General features: G+C 46.4%; 1 protein-coding gene and 1 long non-coding RNA gene across 9 annotated transcripts in view; both read left to right on the top strand.

Moving 5' to 3' along the window:
* The window catches only part of BRCA1 (BRCA1 DNA repair associated), a 62,833-nt gene extending 51,440 nt beyond the window's left edge, over positions 1 to 11,393 (top strand). For all 7 annotated transcript variants that reach the window (XM_045489010.1, XM_045489009.1, XM_045489011.1 and 4 more), the window contains exons 18-23: positions 252 to 292; positions 3,019 to 3,102; positions 7,190 to 7,244; positions 8,816 to 8,889; positions 9,255 to 9,315; positions 10,166 to 11,393. In XM_045489010.1, coding sequence (XP_045344966.1) covers positions 252 to 292; positions 3,019 to 3,102; positions 7,190 to 7,244; positions 8,816 to 8,889; positions 9,255 to 9,315; positions 10,166 to 10,311 — 461 coding nt within the window. In that variant the 3' untranslated portion in view covers positions 10,312 to 11,393. The remainder of the gene's footprint in view (positions 1 to 251; positions 293 to 3,018; positions 3,103 to 7,189; positions 7,245 to 8,815; positions 8,890 to 9,254; positions 9,316 to 10,165) is intronic.
* A 1,294-nt stretch (positions 11,394 to 12,687) lies between these two features.
* Positions 12,688 to 21,384, top strand: LOC123603770. 2 transcript variants are annotated; one of them, XR_006714987.1, is made up of 2 exons: positions 12,688 to 12,828; positions 21,259 to 21,384. It is a non-coding gene; the product is annotated as an uncharacterized LOC123603770 (long non-coding RNA). The 2 variants fall into 2 exon arrangements; XR_006714986.1 differs by lacking the exon at positions 12,688 to 12,828 and adding an exon at positions 14,461 to 17,039.
* Positions 21,385 to 21,684: the final 300 nt, after the last annotated feature.

Raw genomic sequence — 21,684 nt, 5'->3', positions numbered from 1 at the left:
GTTAGCATAGGAACTGAGGATTTATTTAATAGCAGGCAGAAATCCATGTGCAGCAGGCACTTTTATAATGTTTAAATTAAGCCACCACTGTGTCTCCAGAAGGAAATCTATTAAGGGGCTATTGCTTTAGAGAGAGGACCTCTACTCAGTGTTGCCCTCTGTGCTGTACGGTATCGCTTCACCATCCACCTCCGTGAAAAGAGCATGTTCTTCTGCCTTTGTGTGACCTGTGTTTTCTGTCCTCTCTTTAGGGGTGACCCAGTCCATTAAAGAAAGAAAGATGCTAGATGAGGTAGGTACTTGATCTTACAAACTAGTCAGAAAGACTTGGTGCCACTGAGTCACAAAATCATTGAATACTTCTCTGTTTCCTTTTTTTATACTGCTTTCCAAAGACTTTCCTTGACAATGTGGACCATCAAGAATTACGCAGAGCAAACCAGGAAATTCTGCATTCTCACTCATTTGTTTAAGTGTCAATAGAGGGGCACCTGGGTGGCTCTGTTGGTTAAGCGTCCGACTTCGGCTTGGGTCATGATCTCGTGGTCCATGAGTTCAAGCCTCGCTTCGGGCTCTGTGCTGACAGCTCAGAGCCTGGCTCCTGCTTCGGATTCTGTGTCTCCCTCTCTCTCTGACCCTCCCCCGTTCATGCTCTGTCTCTCTCTGTCTCAAAAATAAATAAACATTAAAAAAAAATTAAGTGTCAATGGAAACAATCCTTTTCTCAGAGGAAGGAAAAGGAATTTATTTTTTTTTAAACATGAAGATTTTATTTATTTTTTATTTTTTTACTGTTTGTTTATTTTTGAGAGAGACAAACACAGAATGCAAGTGGGTTGGGGCAGAGAGAGAGGGAGGCACAGAATCTGAAGCAGGCTTCAGGCTCCGAGCTGTCAGCACAGAGCCTGACGCAGGGCTCAAACTCACAAGCTGTGAGATCATGACCTGAGCCGAAGTCAGACACTCAACCGACTGAGCCACCCAGGCACCCCAGGAAAAGGAATTTATAAAGCATAAAGAAAGACCCGTAAGCTTAAGAAACAGGCCCACCTAAATCTTACATTCATATACCTTGGTAGAAAACTGTTGTTGAAGAGAAATCCTTCATATTAACATGCAGATGTATCTACTTAAAAATCAGATTCCTTCAAAGGGATGTTACTCTTTATGATCCTAAGAACAGTGAGAGGTAAATAAGACAGGGTGTAGGAGGAAGAATCATTTTAGAATAGAGCCATCTAAGAACTGCTGGTGACAACAGACAAGGCAAAATAAAATTAGCAAAAGCAGTTTTAAGCTATTATGCACTATTTAGCATATTTATAATTAATTAAATGGCATTTTGTTGGTTTTAACTTTGATTCAGTGACCTAACGTGGTTGGGAGCCTACTATGTCCTGGATACCAGGAATAGAGCAGTAGATAAGACCGCTGGGTCCCTGCTCTGGTGGGATTCATGTTCTATTGAGGGGAGACATACAATAAATAAAGATACATTTAAAATACCAATAAATACTATGGAATAAAAACTTTAAAAAATGATAGTAGCCAAATAATAAAAAATACATACATACATACATACATACATACATACATACTATGGAGAAATAATATAGAACAATAGACTAGCAGCTGACTAGGGACAGAGGTTGACTACTTAAGGAGACCAGCGAAAGCTTTCTGAAAGCTTGAGCCGAGACCTAAATAAAAAGAATTGGCCTGGAAAAATGTAGGTAACAAATGTTAACAGGCAGAAGAACTGCAAGCATAAATGTCTTGAGGTAGGAATGAGTTTGGTTTATTAAAGAAAAATAGGCCAGTGTAGCTGGAGAGTAGTAATTGCCAAATTCTATACAGAGAGCAGAGGTTGGACCAGGGGTTGGAGAAGATCACGGACAAGGGCCAGATCACATAGGATTTGGTGGAAGTCATGGTAAAGAATTTGACTTTTATTTGTAGGGTAATTGGAGGCATGGAGGTGGGAAGAAGAGGTTGATTTACGTTTGGGGATAGGACCTACTGAAGGGTTAAATTTGGAGGATGAGGTAAAGGGAGGTATTCAGGAGCTAACACTTAGGGTTTGGGCCTGAACAAGAATGGGTGCCAGTAATAGTAAATCAGATCAGGAAGATATGGAGGAGGAGCACCTTGAGGGGGAAGAAGTAGAATCAAGAGCTCTGTTTTAGACTGTGAATTTGGGGATGTATATTAGACTTCCAGGTAGAGAGCTTAAGTAGGCACAGGGGTGCAATCAGGACAAGGAATTTGAGGGTCAGCTTCAAATAGATGACATTTTTAGCACTGGACTCTTCTCACTCAAGTGACTACGAAATGTTAAGTGTTCTTTCCTCTAATAACAGCCTGTAGTTACACTCATGACTTTGTCTTCCCTACAATCAAGTGTCAGTCAGAATTGTTCCCGAGCATTCTTCCCCAAAATTCTCCCAAAAGCTCTAACCTCCCCAGTCATTCTTTACTCCCCCAGTTATTCTTTACTTCCTTGTCCTTGACCAGTCAAAATAGTGATTATGAAAAGCCTCTAACTTTCTTTACTGGGTTAAATCTATATTTTATCATTTTGGTCTCATTAACTGTAAATCTCTCAATGGAAATCTGAGAAGCCCTTATTTCTTTAGATGGTAATACACAGTTGATTTAAGAGATCAGGAATTCTCCAGTTATCTTTATAACAGCACAGTATTAGCAGTTTAATCTAAATGCTAAGTGAATGTTTTGAGAAGAGATAGATGTTAAAAATTAAAATACGTTAAGTCCCAATGAGGTGAAAAGCCAATTGTTAATTTCTGCCCACAAAGATTTACTTCAGTGAATTGATTTCAGCAGCTGAGATGCTGGTCATTTCATTCAGTCCACCAAAAAGAATGATTTTGGGGGGTGGGAGTAGGGTTGTCAAAATTTGACAGTACTGAATTCCTTAATACGACTTATCTACTCCACTTCCACTGAAGGAGGTTTCTCTTTCTCTGATCCCTGTGGTGTGCATTGGTTTTTTTCCAGCATGATTTTGAAGTCAGAGGAGATGTTGTCAATGGAAGAAACCACCAGGGTCCGAAGCGAGCAAGAGAATCTCGGGACAGAAAGGTAAAGTCCCCCTCTGCCTTGTTGTCAGAAACCCCACCCATACCCCTGCATTCCAGTCCCCTTGGTAGAGATGGTCTCATTCATCTGTGAGGGGCACTGGATACTCACTTGCTGGAGTTCTAACTAGGTGCTTCCATGTAGGCTCTTTTTTAGTTGTCCTAGCCCTGTAATAAGGTAAATAAGTATTATCTCCATTTTATGAATGAAGGAGCTTAGACGTGTAGAGAAGCTATGTACTTTGGACCCCAGTCTAGGATTCAAAACTCAGCTGATAAGGGACAGAGCTGGAATTTGAAACAGATGTGAATCTAAGGTCGTTGCTCTTTCCATTTCACTGTGCTGTCTTCCTCTAAGGTAATGTGGTCACTGCTGTGAGGGGGATGTACAGTGCTGTCTGTGGAAGCACAGAAGAGAAAGTGTTTGTTAATCAGTAGCTAACATCTTTATAACCTACACCGTATGCTAGGGTCTGCTCTAAACACTCGATCATATTTTAACTAATTAACAATTTTACAGTAGCCCTATGAGGTGTGTACTATAATTATACCTATTTTATAGATGATAAAATTAAAAGCTCAGAGAGATTGAGTAAATTGCCCAAGCTCACAGAGCTAGTTGGGAACCCATGACTAGTTGAACTCATGCAGTCAAGCTCCAGAATCTGAGTTCTTAACAATACCATAGTTTCTTGGGACATGTGGCTGGCTCAGTCCGTGGAGCATGTGACTCTTGATCTCAGGGTTATAGGTTTGAGCCCCACGTTGGGTGTAGAGATTACTTAAAAAAGTAAACTCTTAGGACTCCTGGGTAGCTTAGTCAGTTAAGCATCTGACGTCGGCTAGATCATGATCTCACAGTTCATGAGTTTATGCCCCACATTGGGCTCTCTGCTGTCTCACTGTGGAGCCCGCTTTGGACCCAGATCCTCTGTCTCCCTCTGTCTGCCCCCCCCCGCCCACCACACCACCCTGACCCCCTGTGCATGTGCACTCTCACTCTCAAAAATAAACAAAAAATAAAATCTTGAGGCACCTGGTGGCTCAGTTGGTTGAGCATCCAACTCTTGATTTCAGCTCAGGTCATGATCCCAGGGTTGTGGGATTGAGCCCTGTGTTGGGCTCTGCACTGAGCATGGAGGCTGCTTAAGAGTCTCTCTCTCTCTCTCTCTCTCTCTCTCTCTCTCTGCCCCTCTACCCTGCTCAGACACACATGCACACTCTCTTTCTCTCTCTCTCTCTCTCTCTCTCTCTCTTTCCCTCTCTCTCTCAAATATAAATAAATGAAATGAAATGAAATGAAGTCTTAAAAAGAGGAGCACCTGGGTGGCTCAGTCAGTTGAGGGTCTGACTCTTGGTTTCAGCTCAGTCATGATCTCACGGTTTCGTGAGTTCGGGCCCAGTATCGAGCTCTGTGGTGACAGTGTGAAGCCTGCTTGGGATTCTCTGTCTCCCTCTCTCTCTGCCCCTACCCCATTTACACTGTCTCTCTCAAAAATAAATAATAAACTTTTTTTTAAATCTTAAAAAAGAAACAATACTAGGGGTGCCTGGCTGACTCAGTTGGAAGAGCATGCAGCTCTTGAACTTGGGGTCATGAGTTCAAGCCCCATGTTGGGTCAGAGATTAAATACATACATATATACATACATATATACTTTTAAAAAATCTTAAATGTACAATACCATAGTTTCTTGGAAAGTCATAGATTTCACAGAGGAAAAAATAGGTTATTCTAACAGTTTTACAAATGAAGGCCTAGAGGCCCAGGAAGACTCCATGATTTTTCCCAGATCACACTGTAGCAGATTATGGAGACAAAGCATTGTCTCTCTGTCAGGGAGAAGTCCAAGCATGGTTTTGCATCTGCCTGTCAGGCCTGAACCTGCTGCTTTCTCGGGTCACTGACTGAGCACTTCCATGCCTAGTCTGCATTTCTTCTTTTTTAAAAGTTTGCCTTTTTTTCTTCCTTTTTTAAATGGGCATTTTAGAACATCCCCATACGGAGCACTGTCTGTCCCTTTATAGAACTTGAGAAAGAACCAGTGGAGGAGATTTTCTAGGGAAAACTGCTTTGGGAGAGCTCTGAACCCTTGAACCCATCCCCAGCCTCTGAACCTATCGAGTAACTTCCAGATGCCAAGGAAAGCTATTGGCCCTGTTTCTGCTTCTGCCTTTACTCCAGGGGAGTTCTGTGTGAGCCTGCCATTTGTTTTTATTCCACTGTACGCAAGGCCGAATTAGCACCAGATTCTTCCTCCTTCAAAGGAAATTCCAGCGTTTGAGGGTTTTCCCTAAATTTGGGATGGCAGTGATGGAAGTTGCCCGGTCAAAGTAATGATGTTCTGAAAATACTAAATGTCACTGTAATATTTTCCTGTGGAAGAGAAATGTATTTGTAGTTGTAGAAGTGAAACTTCAGATTTCTAAACTCATCTCCTAACTAGCCATCCTCATCAGTGAGTGTCAGCTTGGATACAAAAATTCCTAATCTTTTGTACTTTTCACAGCAATGTTGGGCTCCAGACGGCTGCTTGGGGACAGCTTTTAGCATTAGGAGCATCTAGATCCTGTCAACAGGTTGGGGATGCAGTTTATTCATACAGATACGGAGAATGGCATATATGGAGGCTGTCACTTGAAACAGAAACAGACTTGTCCTGCTGCTCTTCTTATTCCTTTGGCTGTAGTTAAAATGGGGGTGGGGAGGCTCATTTCGTAAAAGGCCATGATGAGTTTTTAGCTCCTGAGTTTTCTGTACCCCCATCTCTCTTATTTAAACAAGGTGAGTTCCAGGCCTAGGCAGTCTTTTTAGTGGAATGGGGAGAAGAGGGTCAAGAGATTGACGTTTACCCAAATGGTATCTATCCAGCCAACTGACACAACTTGAGATTTCTTTTAAATGATATGCTAGTGCTTGCCTAAGAATCTGTGCCAATTCGTGTGTAAGAATTTGCCTGTCCAACACCATAGCCACCGGCCACATGCCGCCGTTTTGAAATTTAGATAACTAAAACTAAATAAAATAGGAAGTGTAGGTCCTCACCCACCGTGACCACATTTCAAGACCTTGGTAGCTACATGTGACTTGGGCACCTTATTAACACAAATAGAGAACATTTCCATCATCACAGAAAGTTCTTTTGGGCAGTGCCAGCCAGCACTGTATGTAAGTGGAAGAGGCACCTTGGAGGCACAGTATAATCTGTGTCTCCTGGAAACCAGGCAGTCAGGTCAGCTCAATGAGGAGAGGCAGAACCAGGCTTCACTTCTAGATTAGATTAACTTCTAGATTAAAAATGGTTTAGGTTGCCTAAAGGAACAATGGCTGTTCTTAAAGCAGTGTGAAGGCAGGAACAGATGTTCAGAGACCAGAGAAAGAGGAGAAAAAGAGCATGTAAAATCAACATAGACCTCTCTGACAGTTAGAATTATGGTTAGTATTGATGTACCAAGTCTGCATAAAAACACCAAACTGCAGCTAAAAGCTTGAATATCTAGCCATCCAAGACTTTTATTAAATATAAAGAAGGCCCAGGTTTTTTGGGTCTCTAACAAGAAATGAAGTCACCAGGAAGGAGCCCGGGCCTGATTGGTGGCGAAGTGGAAAGCTCAGCCTCTGAATAACAAAGAGTGACCGAAGTGTGGACCAATTACTCACACACTTTTAAAAAGTCCTCTGAGGGGCGCCTGGGTGGCTCAGTCAGTTAAGCGTCCGACTTAGGCTCAGGTCATGATCTTGCGGTTCCTGAGTTCAAGCCCTGCGTCGGGCTCTGTGCTGACAGCTCAGAGCCTAGAGCCTGTTTCAGATTCTGTGTCTCCCTCTCTCTCTCTGACCCTCCCCCGTTCATGCTCTGTCTCTCTCTGTCTCAAAAATAAATAAACATTAAAAAAAAAAAGTTCTCTAAAATCCATCCACGTTCTGACATTACACTGATTGTCTCCGGGACATAGCAGAAGTTATCAGGTGGTAAAGAAAAAAGAAAGTCCTTCATTTTCGAGAGTCTCTTTATGCTGTTTTTTATAAAATGCATACTCTTTTATAATTGGTGTTTCTTTCCCTTCCTCCTTCTGTGCCACTCTTCTCCCAGATCTTCGGGGGCCTAGAAATCTGTTGCTATGGGCCCTTTTCCAACATGGCCACAGGTAAGAGACCGGGAGAAGTGGCGAGTCCAGCACCAGCCTTTCCCCTTACATGGTAAAGTGTTACAGGAGAGGCCATCCCTTTTAAGGGGGTTCCTCAGGTTGGTGAGGTGTTCTAGAGGTTTTTCTATTTCTCTACCACCCGTCAGGCAAAACTGTGCTTAAACGTTACCCTGTGGCAAAAAAACAGCCCTGTGCCCCTTCCTGAGAGCTAGAAGTCAGTGAAAAGTTAGGTTCTAGGATACAGTGTTCTATGCTCAAGTGGGGTAGAGCTGCCCTTCTTGCCCTTTGCTTTAAGAAAGGAGGGAAGTCATAAGTTAGGGAGAAGATACCTTTCAGATTTGTAAATGTTAAGAAGGAATTCTGCTCTTCTAAACCATCTTCATTTGTTACTAAGAAGCAAACACAGCGGCTGCATAAGCCCTGTGGGCCTGGGGCCCCACACAGGCCCAGAGCAGGCAGGGGAAGACTCTGCATGAACATTTTCTAATTAACTTTGACATTGAATGTGATGTTATGTTTAGGAGTGCTGTGGGGCTCAACTCTGCAGTGTGTAGCACTGAGGCCCTGGTATGTGTATAGGTTTGGTTTGTTCTCTTCAAAACAAAGTCCGCCCACCTTTGCTTCTGTGCCCCCTTCCACCCCAGGGATCAGGTTCTCTTGCTCCTCAGAAGATGGCCTTGGCATCTAGTCAGGGACAGATGAGCAGCCCCAAGAGGGCCTGGCAAAGTAATTTTGCTTCTGTCTTCTTTATTGGTTATTGATTGGATTTTTATGAAATTTCCAAGTGCCACTTGAGGATTTCTCAGTGTTTTTGTTCTTTGGTGTAATGAAAACCAGGTCTCTAGCAGGTATCATTTTAGAGATGAGTCTGTTGACCTCGGTTTATTCAGACAAATAGGAGCACCTCAGCAATCCCCAGAGAGGCCCAGAAGCCATTCATTGGTCGGTTCTGCTGATTTTCCAGGTGCAAGGGGAACATCTGTATAATCCCTTTTGGTTTCTGTTCCCCCGAATGTGTTGATTCCAGCTCAGCACGTAGCCCTTCCCCACTGATGTGCTGAGTTTCTGTCCAGGATGATGTGTATTTTTTTTTTTACTGAATGAATTATCTTCCTGTCTCTTGACATTTACAGTAATTACCACCAAGTATGGTGCTCTTGGTGGCCGTGATTATCAATTACCAACACAGAATTAGGCAGGGAGGGAGGGAAGGCAAGTGAGCATTTTTTCACAGTATCTTAGCCAGCAATTTAGCAATTTAAGGGAAATTAGATCTTGGATTCTTTTCTTCCAAAGTGTTTTATTTGAGAGACTGTCAAACCTTATCTGCCAAGTGGTCTTTTGGGGACCAATAAACAGAGTAGGTAGCATATTGGTGGCAAATTGACTTAGAATCCATACCTGGTATAGATTCTAGGTCAAGGCCTCTCTGTCCTTTTGGAGCAGAGAGGTGGAGATTCTCCCACTGAGAAGTCTTGCTGTAAGCCTTCATCCAGAGGAGCATGGGGTAGAGGGCACAGGTTAAGTGTGTAGAGTACTGTGGTGATTTTAGGTCTGTATGTGCTATTTAGATCAACTAGAGTGGATGGTGCGCCTCTGTGGGGCTTCTGTGGTGAAGAGGCCTTCGTTATTCACTCTCAGCAAGGTAAGTGATGCCCTGCCAAATATCTGTCCTATGATTGAGCAAGGCTGGTTGGTACCCATCCATCCCTACGAACCCTGCCAGTGGACCTCAGAAGCCTCTCTGCCCTGAATCTTCTCTGACCATGTACCAGTGCCAGAAGATGCCATCTGTGGAGGATGAGTAAGGGCTTGAGTTCTCCGAGTATTTAATTTATTGAGGGAAGACTCTCCCTCCAACCCTTCCTTTTTGCCGTGTGCCCATCCCCCTCCTTTCTGTGATTGCACCTAAACTAGTCTGCTTCAGCAAACCGTCAAGAAATGGTGAAGTGACTGTTCTAAAAGCCCTGCTCTGATACCCTCAATGCTGTTTCCTTCCCGGGGATACAGGCTACTCACCCAATTGTGGTCGTGCAACCGGATGCCTGGACAGAGGACAGTGGCTTCCATGGTAAGTCTTGCTATAAGCCTTTGTCCAGAGGAGTATGGGTTGCAGGGCCCAGGTTAAGTATGAAGACTATGGTCATTTTAGGTCTAAATGTCCTGATTTGATCAACCGGAGTAGATGGTGCACCTGTGTGGGGCTTTAGAAGGCCATAGGAATGTGCCTATGACATATGGGATCTGTGTGATGAGTTTGGGTCACCACAGGTCACCCATTGTTTGATTAACACAGTTCTCAGCATCTTCTAGGTGCTCAATGAATATTTGAATGAATGAATGCATGCATGCATGCATGCCTAAAATGACTTTTTAAAAGTTTTCGTGGTGCCTTTTGTGTTATAAAAGTAAGGCATGAACTGTTTCCATTGGTGGAGGTTAAATATTAATTAATGTTCATCACATAAAATATAAATGAACACAAACACAACAAAATAATCCCAGTAATCTCACCACTTGAAGATGGTGATGGTAAAATTCTACGAGGCATGCGTGCGTATATATGTACACACATGTATTTCACACAGATGTGATCGCGCTCATCATCTGTTTTGCTTTCTCTCCTAAGATGTTGCAAAACCATTAAACTGCAATGCTGTTTTGCTCTCTGGTGACTTCCTTTAACAGATTGGAGCTCATGTTACTAAAGTTGCCAGAGGCTGTAGGCTTTCACCAGCAGTCACTCCTCAGGCTTCTAAATAAGGTCCTATGTCCTGAAGCATTACTTAAGATCAACCGTTTTGCACCTACCTGAGTAACGCTGTGAACTCATACAACCAGGTCCCCAGGAGTAGATTGACAAGAGTCTGGCCTGGGAAAATGTGAATTGACTAATTTCTGTTTGCATTCTTTGTCCCCAGCGATTGGGCAGATGTGTGAGGCACCTGTGGTGACCCGAGAGTGGGTATTGGACAGTGTAGCCCTCTACCAGTGCCAGGAGCTGGACACCTACCTGATCCCCCAGATTCCCAGAGCTACTGCTGACCTCAGCCAGCCATGTGTGTAGCGTATAGGGCCTGTCACCACAGGACTCCGAAAATGATCGTAAGAAGCAGTCGTTTTCCAGGCCCTGGGAGCTCCTCTTCAGTCTTTCCACAGTCCCGGTTACTGAATATTTTATATACATCAGCCTGAGAAGAAATTCTGGTATGCAAGGGGCCCTTAAAGATTTTCTGCTTCAAGTCTCCCTTTGAAATCTACCATGAGCACAAAATTGTGGTAATTTTTCACCTGAAAAGAATTTAAAACCATTTAAACGCCGCCAATTGAGCAAGATGCTGATTCATTATTTATCAGCCCTATTCTTCGTACTGGGGATGTTGGCTTAGAGCTGGAGGCACAGAATGGCTGGCCTCAGGAGAATAGCTGGTCTCCCTAAGTTTGCTTCCCTAAAATCCTGTGTTCATAAAGGCCAAGAGTTAGACCCTTCAGTGGGAAGCAAGTACTTGGGGAAATCTGTGATGTGACTTAAAATCAGAACAGCCCTTGGGCGGCTCTCAAATGTTGGAGTGGATGGAGCTTGGGTGGGGGCCTGGAGGGATTCAGAGGCAGGTAATGGATATAAATGTGAACCTTGAGGGTTTGAGGAAAAGGGAGTCGTCCTGCCCTTTAGAAATCCAGATTTCTAAAAGATTTCTTAGCACTGATATGCTCTGAAATAGCAGAATCTTTTCCAGAACTGATGTCCAAAGAGGGTCTTCTAATTCCCCATTAGAAATAAATACAATGTTTATTGTTGTAGCTCTGATATGTCACCCATTCTTCTTGAAATACAAGATCTCTGACAGGGATATTTCATGCCTATAAAATGACGGCTCCCACCAGGAAAGGAGCTGTTGCTTTCCTTGAGGTAATTTTCTTCTTTTTGCTTCCTATTGCCGAACTGTACAGCTTCATAAATAATTTTGTGTGCTGAAGGAAGAGAAAGTGTTTTTCATAAACTCATTATCCAGCCTGTTTATAGCTGTTGGAAGGACTAGGTCTTCCTTAGCCCCCTAGTGTGTGAGGGCAGTGCAGACTTGACTATACAAAATACATTTTGTAAATGTTGTTGCTGTTCACCTGCAAATAAATTTGCTTTCACTTTCACCAAGCGTGACTTCTTGAAGCTTACAGCTACAGACTTACTCAGACCCTAGTACCAACTCCTAGCGTTATCAAGGGGGCTTTGGTACCTATCATATTTTCTATTTCTGCCATTGCAAATTGTCACAAATCTAGTGGCTTAAAATAAGAGCCATTTATTGTCTCACAGTTCTGTAGGTCAGAAAGCCGAGTTGGCTCAACTGATTAGTTTCACAGGACCAAAATCAAGGCAACAAGGCTGTGTTCCTTTCTAGAGGCTCTGGGGATGAATCAGCTTCCAAGCTCATTTCATGTTGTTGGCCAGAATGTTCCTTGCAGTTGTGGGACTAAGATCCCTGTTTAATGACTGGCTGTTGACCAGAGGTCATCCTTAGCTTCTTCCACATTCCTAGGCTCATCAGCCCCTACCTCCATCTTCAAAGCCAGCAACCATGGTCAAAGCTTTCTCATGTTTGGAGTCTCTCTGACTTCCCCTTCCTCATCTCTCTGACTGCCAGATCTAACTCCTGCCAGAGAATTTTTAATGTTTATCTATTTTTGAGAGAGAGAGAGACAGAGACAGAGAGCGAGTGGAGGAGGGGCAGAGAGAGAGGGAGACACAGAATCCGAAGCAGGCTCCAGGCTCTGAGCTGTCAGCACAGAGACCAACTCAGGGCTTGAATCCATGAGCCGTGAGATCATGACCTGAGCCGAAGTTGGACGCTTAACTGACTGAACCACCCAGGCACCCCTCTGGGTTTTTTTTCTTAATGTGTATTAATTTTGAGAGAGAAAGAGTACAAGCAGGGGAGGGGCAGAGAATGGGAGAGAGAAAAGCCCAAGCAGGCTCCACGCTGCCAGCACAGAGCCCGATGCAGGGCTCAATCCCATGAACCATGAGATCATGACCTGAGCCAAAATCGAGTTGGATGCTTAACTGACTGAGCCACCCAGGCACCCTGAGAAATTTCTGTTTTTAAGGGCTCAGGTGATTAGATCATGCCCACTAGGTAATCCAGGGTGATCTCCATATCTTAAGGTCCATAACCTTAATCACAGCTGCAGAGCCCCTTCACCTCAGGACCTAGATTAGTGTTTGATTGAATAACCAGGGGACAAGAATCTGGGGAGGGTATCTTGAGATTCCTGACAACCACTCCTATTTAACATACTTAATCCACAGATAAGAGTCTGTATCATCATTTTTTGGTCTTCACATGTTCAGAGAGTAGGATCCTCTTTGAGGCAAAGAGAATTAAATCCTCACATGATTCAGCACTGCCACATTTGTAAACAGGGTGGATGGGTGAGGGGAGAGTGAAGAAAATGGAACAAACTGGCATTATGACATGTTTATCTCATGGAGTCTTCATCACAGCCCTAGGAAGTGAGTATTTGTCACCTCGCTTGAAGAATGACAATGGGAAATAGAAGATTTTGCTCAGAGTTTGCACAGCTAGTAAGTGACGACCTGGGAATCTGAACCCTGCCCACCCACATCAGTCGCTGTCCTGGGTCAGGGGTACTGGCTCAAGCCTCAAGGGAATTTGGGGAGAACAGGGGTTCGTGAGAGGAATTAGCACTCTCTAGACTCTCTTTGGGGCCACGGTGGGACGCAATAGAATGTTCCTGCTTCCCAGTGGCAGCTCTCCCTGGGAAAGCAGCCCTCGGCAAAGGGACTGACAGGATTGGCTCATGGCGACCTGTTTCCACCTCCATCCATCCTGTGTCTTATGACTGCTTATCTTTCAGTGACTAAAACCTTCCAGTTCAAGGGGCGCCTGGCTGGCTCAGTCGGTGAAGCATTCGACTCTTGATCTCTGGGTTGTGAGTTTGAGCTCCACATTGGGTGTGGAGATTACTTAAAAATAAAATCATAAAATGGGGCTCCTGGGTGGCTCAGTTGGTTAAGCGTCTGACTTTTAGCTCAGGTCATGATCTCACAGTTCGTGGGTCCGAGCCCCGCGTCAGGCTCTGTGCTGACAGCTCACAGCCTGGAGCCTGCTTCAGATTTTGTGTCTCCCTCTCTCTCTGCTCCTCCCCTGCTCTCTCTCTGTCTCTCTCTTGAAAATGAACAAACATTAAAAAAATTTTTCTTTTAAAAAATCAAAATCAAATCAAATAAAATTTAAAAAAAGCCCAAAAAAAACAAAAACAAAAAAACTTCCAGTCCAGCCTCACGTATGGCACCACCTCTCCAGGGCTCATGGCAGCCCACCAGGGAGTCCCTGGGTCTAGATAACCTAAGGGCAGGTGGGAAGCAAGTGCTACTGGCCCAGTCTTCAGTCAGGGATGTCTCATTTCCAGTGACATCCTGGGGGTGTCCAATCACTGACAGGTTGGTAGAAAAGCCGCATCCATGTAATATAGTATGCCTTCCCAGGAATCTTGGGAAAAAGCAGGGATGACTGAGACACATTCAAAGTTTTCTGTAATGATCTCTCGAGGTCTCCTAACAGATATCCACACACACACCCATCCGGTTTTTCAGCTCTGCGTAACCTTTTCCGGAAGTCAGCTTCTGGCCCTGGCCTCATGATGCCTAGCTGGGTTTAAGAGTCTTATCTGTGTGGCCACCTGGGTGGCTTAGTTAAGCGTCCCACTTAGGCTCATGATCTCATGGTTCACGAGTTCGAGCCTCACATCAGGCTCTGTGCTGACAAGTCAGAGCTTGGAGCCTGCTTTGGATTCTGTGTCTCCCTCTCTCTCTCTGCCCCTTCCCCACTCGCACTCTGTCTTTCTCTCTCAAAAATGAATAAACATTAAAGTTAAAAAAAAAAAAACTTCTCTGATGATGGAGCAAATCTACTTGCTCCTTTGACCTCTGGCTTTTTTTTTTTTTTTTTTTAATTTTTTTTTCAACGTTTATTTATTTTTGGAACAGAGAGAGACAGAGCATGAACGGGGGAGGGGCAGAGAGAGAGGGAGACACAGAATCGGAAACAGGCTCCAGGCTCTGAGCCATCAGCCCAGAGCCCGACGCGGGCCTCGAACTCACGGACGGCGAGATCGTGACCTGGCTGAAGTCGGACGCTTAACCAACTGCGCCACCCAGGCGCCCCTGACCTCTGGCTTTAAGATGGCCTCTCCCTTCTCCATCCCACAATTTAACCCTCTCTGGGCACAGAAGCATTTGGGGAACTAGTTCCTGTGCTGCTGTTATCTCATCTCAGAAATGAACTTCTGCAAAGGAGCTGGAAAGGCAGGAGAAGAGGATGGATTATCATGCAGGTGCAGGGAGGGGACCTAAAGAAGAGCTCCATAGATTATCGCCCCCCCCCCAAAAAAAATGCAACCCAAATCATCAACAAAGTATCGACTCAAAAACATGCAGAAGAAAAAGAAAGGAATCAGTGTTGGGATGGTTGGAGCGGAAGGAGCCGAGCTGCCCAGAATGTCTCCTGTGAAGGCTGCGAAGAGCAGATAAGCAGGGCCCCAGAGGCAGGCGGCACAGGAAGAAGGGCAGCGTGAGGGGAGCTACAGATCTACCCACAGAAACCCAAGAGGAGGGCTTGCTAACCAGAGACCGAGGGAGCTTGCTTGTCAAAGTCTGTGGAATGGCTGAGCCACAGGCCCTGTTACCACCGTACTTCAGTGATGCTTGGTTTGGCTCCCTCACACAGCCTGTAAATCTGCCCATAACAAGGGGAAAATTAGAGAAATGAATCTGGGCAAATAGAAAATTAAGGAGAACTGGAGACAGCCAGCTCCTGTAGAGAGCAGCCCTGGGGAGATGCAGGGGGTGCTGATCCTGAAATGAGTCCGAATGATCAGGAAAACCTAAGCAATGGTTGGAGGGTCTGGAAGGAACGGACAACTGGAAAGTCTCCCCACAAGTTACGAGGACTGGCACAGATGAACTTTGGAGATCTTGTTTCAGGGACCCAGAATGATAAGGCAGTTTCACCAGCAGCTCAGTGCAGGGATTCTCAAACCATGATCCCCTGATGGGGAAGGAGGGTGGGGAGTAACACCACAATTAGGAATTTGTTAGCTATGCAGATTCCAGGGCCTTATTCCCAACATACTGAATCAGAAACTGGGGAGTGGGGCCCAGCCAATCCGATCCGAAGGAAGCTCATGTTTGAGAACCACTGGCTTAGTGTAAGGGGCTGCCGATTGGTATAAAATGTCACCTGAGGTCTATTTTGTCTCCAGGAGAGGTAGCTCTCGTACCTCTTAAGGAAAACGAAGGTTTATGGGCTAGTTAGTGGTTCTTAACTACAAGGTTGCAGCAGCTGGCTTCAGTTGACTCCAAAATGGCCCTTTAAATAAATACAAAGGACAAAGATTAAATTATATTAGCAGCCTAGGAGCAGAAGGGCCAGATTGCTTTAAAAAAACCAGCTAGAGATTTTATTAATATTTAAATTGCAGTGAAACCACAGCTGCAGCCTTTGACTCCAGTGTGGAGATATGCAAATGGGGCTTTCTAAAGAAAGGCAATTTCAGACAGCCCTCAAGGTAACAAGAACAAATAAAACAAATGATTTTGTAATTTATCTTTATTGACTGATGGAGAGCAAGGTGAACAGACAACCCTTACCTAGTGAGAGCCAGCCACCAGTGTGCTCTCGCTCTCGGAGGGGAGAAGAGACAGCTGGCCTGGAGGGAGAAAGCAGGCAAGACCCGTCAAGAGGGATAGGAAAGACCCAAAGAGGACAAAGCAGAAGAAGGCAGATGGGAGAAGATGATTAGATTGAAAGGGAAGAAAAATGGAAACCCAGCCCTGGCTTCTGGGGACCATCTGATCTTGCCAGGTCTTGGGGGCAACAGCAGTAATAATCATTAATGACTATCATTTGCCACATTCCTACGAAGTGCCATGCGCTATTTCCAACATACAAATGAGGAAAATGACACTTTGAGAGGTCAAGCAACTTGCCCCGGGGTCACACAACAAAAGGAGGTGGCAAAGCCTTGATGCAGACATAGATTTGTGTGAGGCTAAACTGCAGGGAACCAGCCTTAGGAGTTGGTGAGTGACAATAAGGTTAATGATTGAGGGGAGACTATGAGCCCAGTTCTGTGATAGCTTCTATATGTGTGGTTGTGGAAGGGAGGGGAGAAGAGATCCATTTCTGGCCTTCATATTGCTTACTATTCAATGGGTGAGGCAAGAAAGCCACAGAAAACCCTTGCAGAATTGGCCTTCTGGTTCAGAAGCCCCCTGGGGGCTGTGTGGCAGGACCTCCGGTTGAAGCATCTCAAGCTGACCCCTGGAGCTTGGGTAGGATTTGGCCTGGTGAAAAAGAAGCCAGGAGATTGCAGAAGGCCTGGATAAGAACCCCCCCCCCCCCCCAGCCGGCAGAACTAGGACTAGGGGAAAGGAGCACACGATCCACAAAGAGGAGTTGGGAAAGTCTTCTGAGGATACATTTCCCTGACCCATGTGGTCTTCCTACACCATCCACCCCAAGCTGAAACCCAACCTCTCCAGAACCTCACCTGCTGCTCCCTCTCAGGCACCCTGGCCACCAAACATGGGGACCCGCAGGTTCCACCCACATTGTAACTTGACCTCGGTGAGTTCTGTTCTTCCATCTCCACAGGCCCAATCCTGTCCATCCCAGCTTTTCCACAGAACCTTCACCAGCCTTCCAGCCCAGAATCTCTCCTCCTACAGAATACCTCAGCAGTTTGCTTTATTTATGACACTTTCTTCCATTAGTAAGTTATTTGTGTGTATATTCTATTTTGTCCATTTGACTAGAAGGTCCTTAGAAGATTAGTATCACTTTATCTTTATTTGGAACCCAGCCCCCAGTATGTGGCAGATACTTGTTAGGCACCCAAAAAGTATATGCTGAATGAACGAATTAGCGGATGAATGAAGGGATCCATCGAGTGAAGGTCTTATCCAACTGCTGGTCCCCCACTCCCCCCCCCCCCACTTGAGTCCCTGGAAAACTAGTCACATTCTGCCACTGGGAGTGCGAATTCCTTCAGTCCTTCCCACCCACTTTGCCAGCACCCCAATTTACTCCAAAAGCTGTAAGAGATCTAAGTGTCCGAGAATTACTTCCTCGTCTCAGCCCACACCTATGGATTCCCTCCTTGATTCTCTTTTGCCTGCCATGAAGCCTACTCCTTTGTGATTAATCAAGCCAACACCCACACAGACGGAGGACATCAGTTTCCCCTCTCCATGTGTCCTCCAGCAAAGCCTCCTCCAGGCTGGATGCTCCAGACACAAACTGCTGCCGCCATCCCTGGAGAAGTAATTATGATGTTCATGATAATCTCTTTGCGACTTCAAAGCACTGGCACAACTAGTATTTCTTCCTCCTCACTAGTTCCATGGGAGATGGCTAGGACAAAAATTGTTATTCCCACTTTATAGGTGATAAAACTGAGGTCCTTGTCAAAGGTCACCCAGTGAGTTGGTGGCAGAGCTGAAACTTACTAGCCTGGGACTCCCTATTCATTAGAACGCAGACGAAAATGCCCTCATTATGTTGTCTGGGCTGTGTTTGTCTGGGAGAAAGGAAGTGTGGACTTCTGTTGAGTGGGGACAAGGGCCAGAGAAGATGAAAGAAAGTTTGTGACCCTGTAAAGGTTTTTTTTCTCTGCAATGCTGCAGCAGTTGGCACTGGTTGATTCCAGAAGAGTTTTGTTTTTTTAAAAACATTACCACATGTCCTAGATTAGGGAAGCGGCGGGTGGGGGGTAGGGGGAGAGTGAAGCTGAAGGTAACACAGACACACAGGTAAGCAGATGTTTGCCATCTTCTCTTGAAAACGACATAAAGCTAAAATGTAGTGCATATTAGCAAGGGAAACTCAAACTACAACTTATGGGAATCTTCCCAGCTGTTAGGCTATAGGTCTGTGCGATAAACCAAATGCCAGATAAGTAGAAAATCTTTCCTTGGTGAAGCCTGTCCCTGGAGCCTGTGGAGGGGCGGCCTCTCTTAGTGGCAGAGAGTCCCTGGGGGCTGTCTCAGGGCCCCTGTGTAACTGCCGAGGTAAGAAACCTGCTGTGGGATCATTCCCAAGCCCACGGGGGCTATGAAAGCCATGGAAACCAGGATCTGTGCTGGACCTCCTCCGGTTCCTAACCAGATGCTGGAGGAATTAAGAAGAAGAAAAAAAAAAATTCAAGAGACCATTTCCTAAAGATAAGGCTGCAGGGCTGTGCTGGGGAAAGCGGTGATGATCTTACCTATCACCACCAAAATCTGGATCTTCTCTGCTGGCTCCATCCTAAAGCCCAGGGCTTGTCCCCTTCACTCCCAGCCTTTAGCCCAGCACCAGCCTCTATTCCTCCTAGACTCTGCTGACTTCTCAACAGCTTTCCTGTGTCGCTGGAGGCTAGGGGCGCAGCGCCAGGCAGAGGGGCGTGACCCCTGAGCCCTGAGAGGCAGTGGCTGTGCAACCTTGTGAGTGCACTAAATACCATGGAACTGTACACCTTCAAATGGTTCATTGTATGTCCTATGAATCTCACCCCAGTTAACACAAACTGAGCCGCGCTAGATGCTCTTTGGGGTGGGGAGAGAAGCCTGGCCGCTGTGAGGGTTGAAGCTCCTTGCAGGGAGTGGCGGTGAGCACAATGGGAAGGCCAGTCTGGGCCTCCCCCTCCTTCTCCAGGACCAGATGGAAACTGGGGCTGGGGAGAAAGGTCCAACTGGGGCAGCGCAGGGGTCTGGGCAGAAGAGAGGCGCTCAGTGAAAGCCGGGAGGCTGCAGCCGCCGCTCATTTGCATCATAAGTGATTGCTTTTCCCTGCTCGTCCCTCATTAGGACACAATGGACAGTTGTTTGCTGGTGCAGCAGATCCATTTACCCAGGGAGAGAGGAGACAGAGCAAGAGTGACTGATGGGCCATAGAGAGGGGGTAGGTGTGGAGGTAGCCGCCTCCCCTCCCCTGCTCCCTCAGGCCTCTGGGAATCTCATGTTCTTACACATTGAGCAGGGACCTTAGAAAACAAGGCAACTCCCTCATCTTACAGATGAGGAGACTGAAACGGTAAGAGTGGATGAGACTTCTGAGGTCGAGTTCTAGGCAGAACTGGGGGGTTTGAAATGTACGATCTAAATTCCAGCCTCTCATTTCAGGGTTCACTCCACCTGTCTACAATACCTTCTCCATTCCTGGCCTGTGGTTCTGTGCTGCTGCAGTCTCTTTTATCCTGTTCCAGGCCTTGGTTTCCCTCAGTTTCTCTCCTGTGTCTATTTCATCTCGTTCCTTCCCCCTATCTTTTCCTTCCGATTTCCAGGCAGCCAGGATAATGACTAAACTTCTAATTAACCCCTGCCCTAACAAGGGTGGGTCTGGCAGTAGAGGCAGCAATTTTGAAACCGCCTTGGTGTGTCTGTGTTTGGGAGATAGATGGGGGGAGAACTGATATGTGTTGGGCCTTTTTTTTGTTTGTTTCTTTTAAGAGAGAGAGAGCACGAGTGGGGGAGAGGGGCAGAGGCAGTGAGAGAGAGAATCTCAAGCAGGCTCTACACTCAGCACGGAGCCTGACACGGGACTCAATCCCACAACCTGGGATCATGACCTGAGCTGAAATCAAGAATCAGACATTCAACCTACTGAGCCACCCGGGTGCCCTGTGTTGGGCCTATTGTAAGCCAGGCACTATGACAGACACTTGACATAGTTTATCTTATTTCATCTGTTCAATCTTGCAAGGTAGATATTCTTAGAGACAGAGTAAGAGAGGCTTGGAGAGGTTGGAAACACCCAGCTGGCAGATGGTAGCTGTCTAACTCCCATATCCCGGTTCTTCCACCCCACACTGTGGCATAGGGGCTAAAGCGGGGTACAGGGCCCACTGATTCTGGGCTCATGGGAGGCACAACCTCTCTGAAAGAGGCCACTGCTTTTTTGCTCCCCCTAGGCTGCACCTGCCTTTCCCCACAACCATCTCTACCTTCTGGCTCCCACCTTCCTCTGCGCCCCTTCTGCATGGTGGTGAAGTCTCACAAATGCAAGCTTAGGCCCCTGGGGGTCTGGGAAGGCAGCAGATCAAGAGGGAGAAAACCCACAAACCTAGCCAGACCCTGGAGGTCTCCCTCCTGCTGACACCCCCTCCCAGTTCTCTGTTTGTCCCTCCCCTTTGTGGGTCAAACTTGCCAGCATCTGCGTCTGTCTCATTGTGCTCTGGGGGAAGGGGAGAGTCGGGGGGTGAGTGGGTGTCTGTGTGCATGAACATAAGGCCTCCGGGTTCATTCTGACACTGAATGAAAAACTCACCAATTATTCGTCCAATCTCATTAATATGCAGACAGACATCTGTTATTCAGGAGTCAACAGCAGAAGCATTTTCTTGGGGGGAGGAGCACTTATGTACGTGCCCCTTGTTTCTTCGGCTGCTGGGGTGGGTAGCTGCTTGGGAATCACCACACCCGCCTGGACCTGGAGCCTCTCCTCCCTCTGACCCTCACCCCCACCCACGAGGAGAGGGAGCGGGGGATTTACTAGAGATGGAGGCAGACCTGGGAACTCAGCTGGAGGGGGGAAAGCGGGGAGAAGGGCTGCACTGTGTAGAAGGAACTCTTTTGTTGGCAGAGAGGGAAGTGGGGAATAGTGCAGAAGAGCTGAACCCCTTTCTTGGGGAGCCAAGTGTGGGGTAGGTGGAGACAGCTGTACCAGGATTGCCAGCCAGGGTCCTGGTGTCCCCTGGGAACCTCAGGGACATGACCCTTTTCCCCCAACCTCCCTCAGCCTGCAATGTACACTCAGTCTGAGTGTATCTGGGGTGAGGTCACCATGGCAACGTGGGGTTCTCACCCAGAGACTTCAGTTTATGGGGGAGTTCAGAAAAATGGGGGCCAAAGGACTTCAGCCTTTGGAGTCATTAAAGCTCTCTCTTGCCCTCAGGGTAGATGTGGGAGCATCTACCGAGACCTCCCCCTTCCTGTCTTTTGGCCTTCCTCCAGCCTTTGAATCCAGAGCATAAGAAACCCCCTTCAAGAGGCCTTTCCTGATTCCCTTGGGCCCGGATCAGAAGCAGTCAGGCCTGGATGTCTAAGCTGTAAGGAATAAAGGTTCACTTATAAAGGGTCGAACAGCTTTTCTGCATCCGTTCTCCTCTCCGAATCTTCCTCAACACAATGAGACAGATGCGGTGATCGGCTCTTTTCCAGGTGTGCAAACTGAGGTCAGACAGGTGCAGAACCTCACCAAAGGCTCCCCAGGGAAGAAGTGGCAGAGCTGAGACCCAGGCCCTCTGCCTCCAAATCTCAAGCTCTTTCCAGGACTGTCCCTTCTGGGAAGGCTGGAGTCCCAGAGGGAGGACCCTCAGTCAGCTGAAGCATTTCAGGGGTTAGACCCAGTCCCTGACCCTACCCCCCACCCCTTCCTTC

The sequence above is a fragment of the Leopardus geoffroyi genome, chromosome E1, assembly GCF_018350155.1.
Source record: "Leopardus geoffroyi isolate Oge1 chromosome E1, O.geoffroyi_Oge1_pat1.0, whole genome shotgun sequence".
Taxonomy (NCBI): Eukaryota; Metazoa; Chordata; class Mammalia; order Carnivora; family Felidae; genus Leopardus; species Leopardus geoffroyi.
The sequence above is the reverse complement of the archived record's forward strand: the minus strand, read 5'-3'. Positions and strand labels throughout refer to the sequence as shown.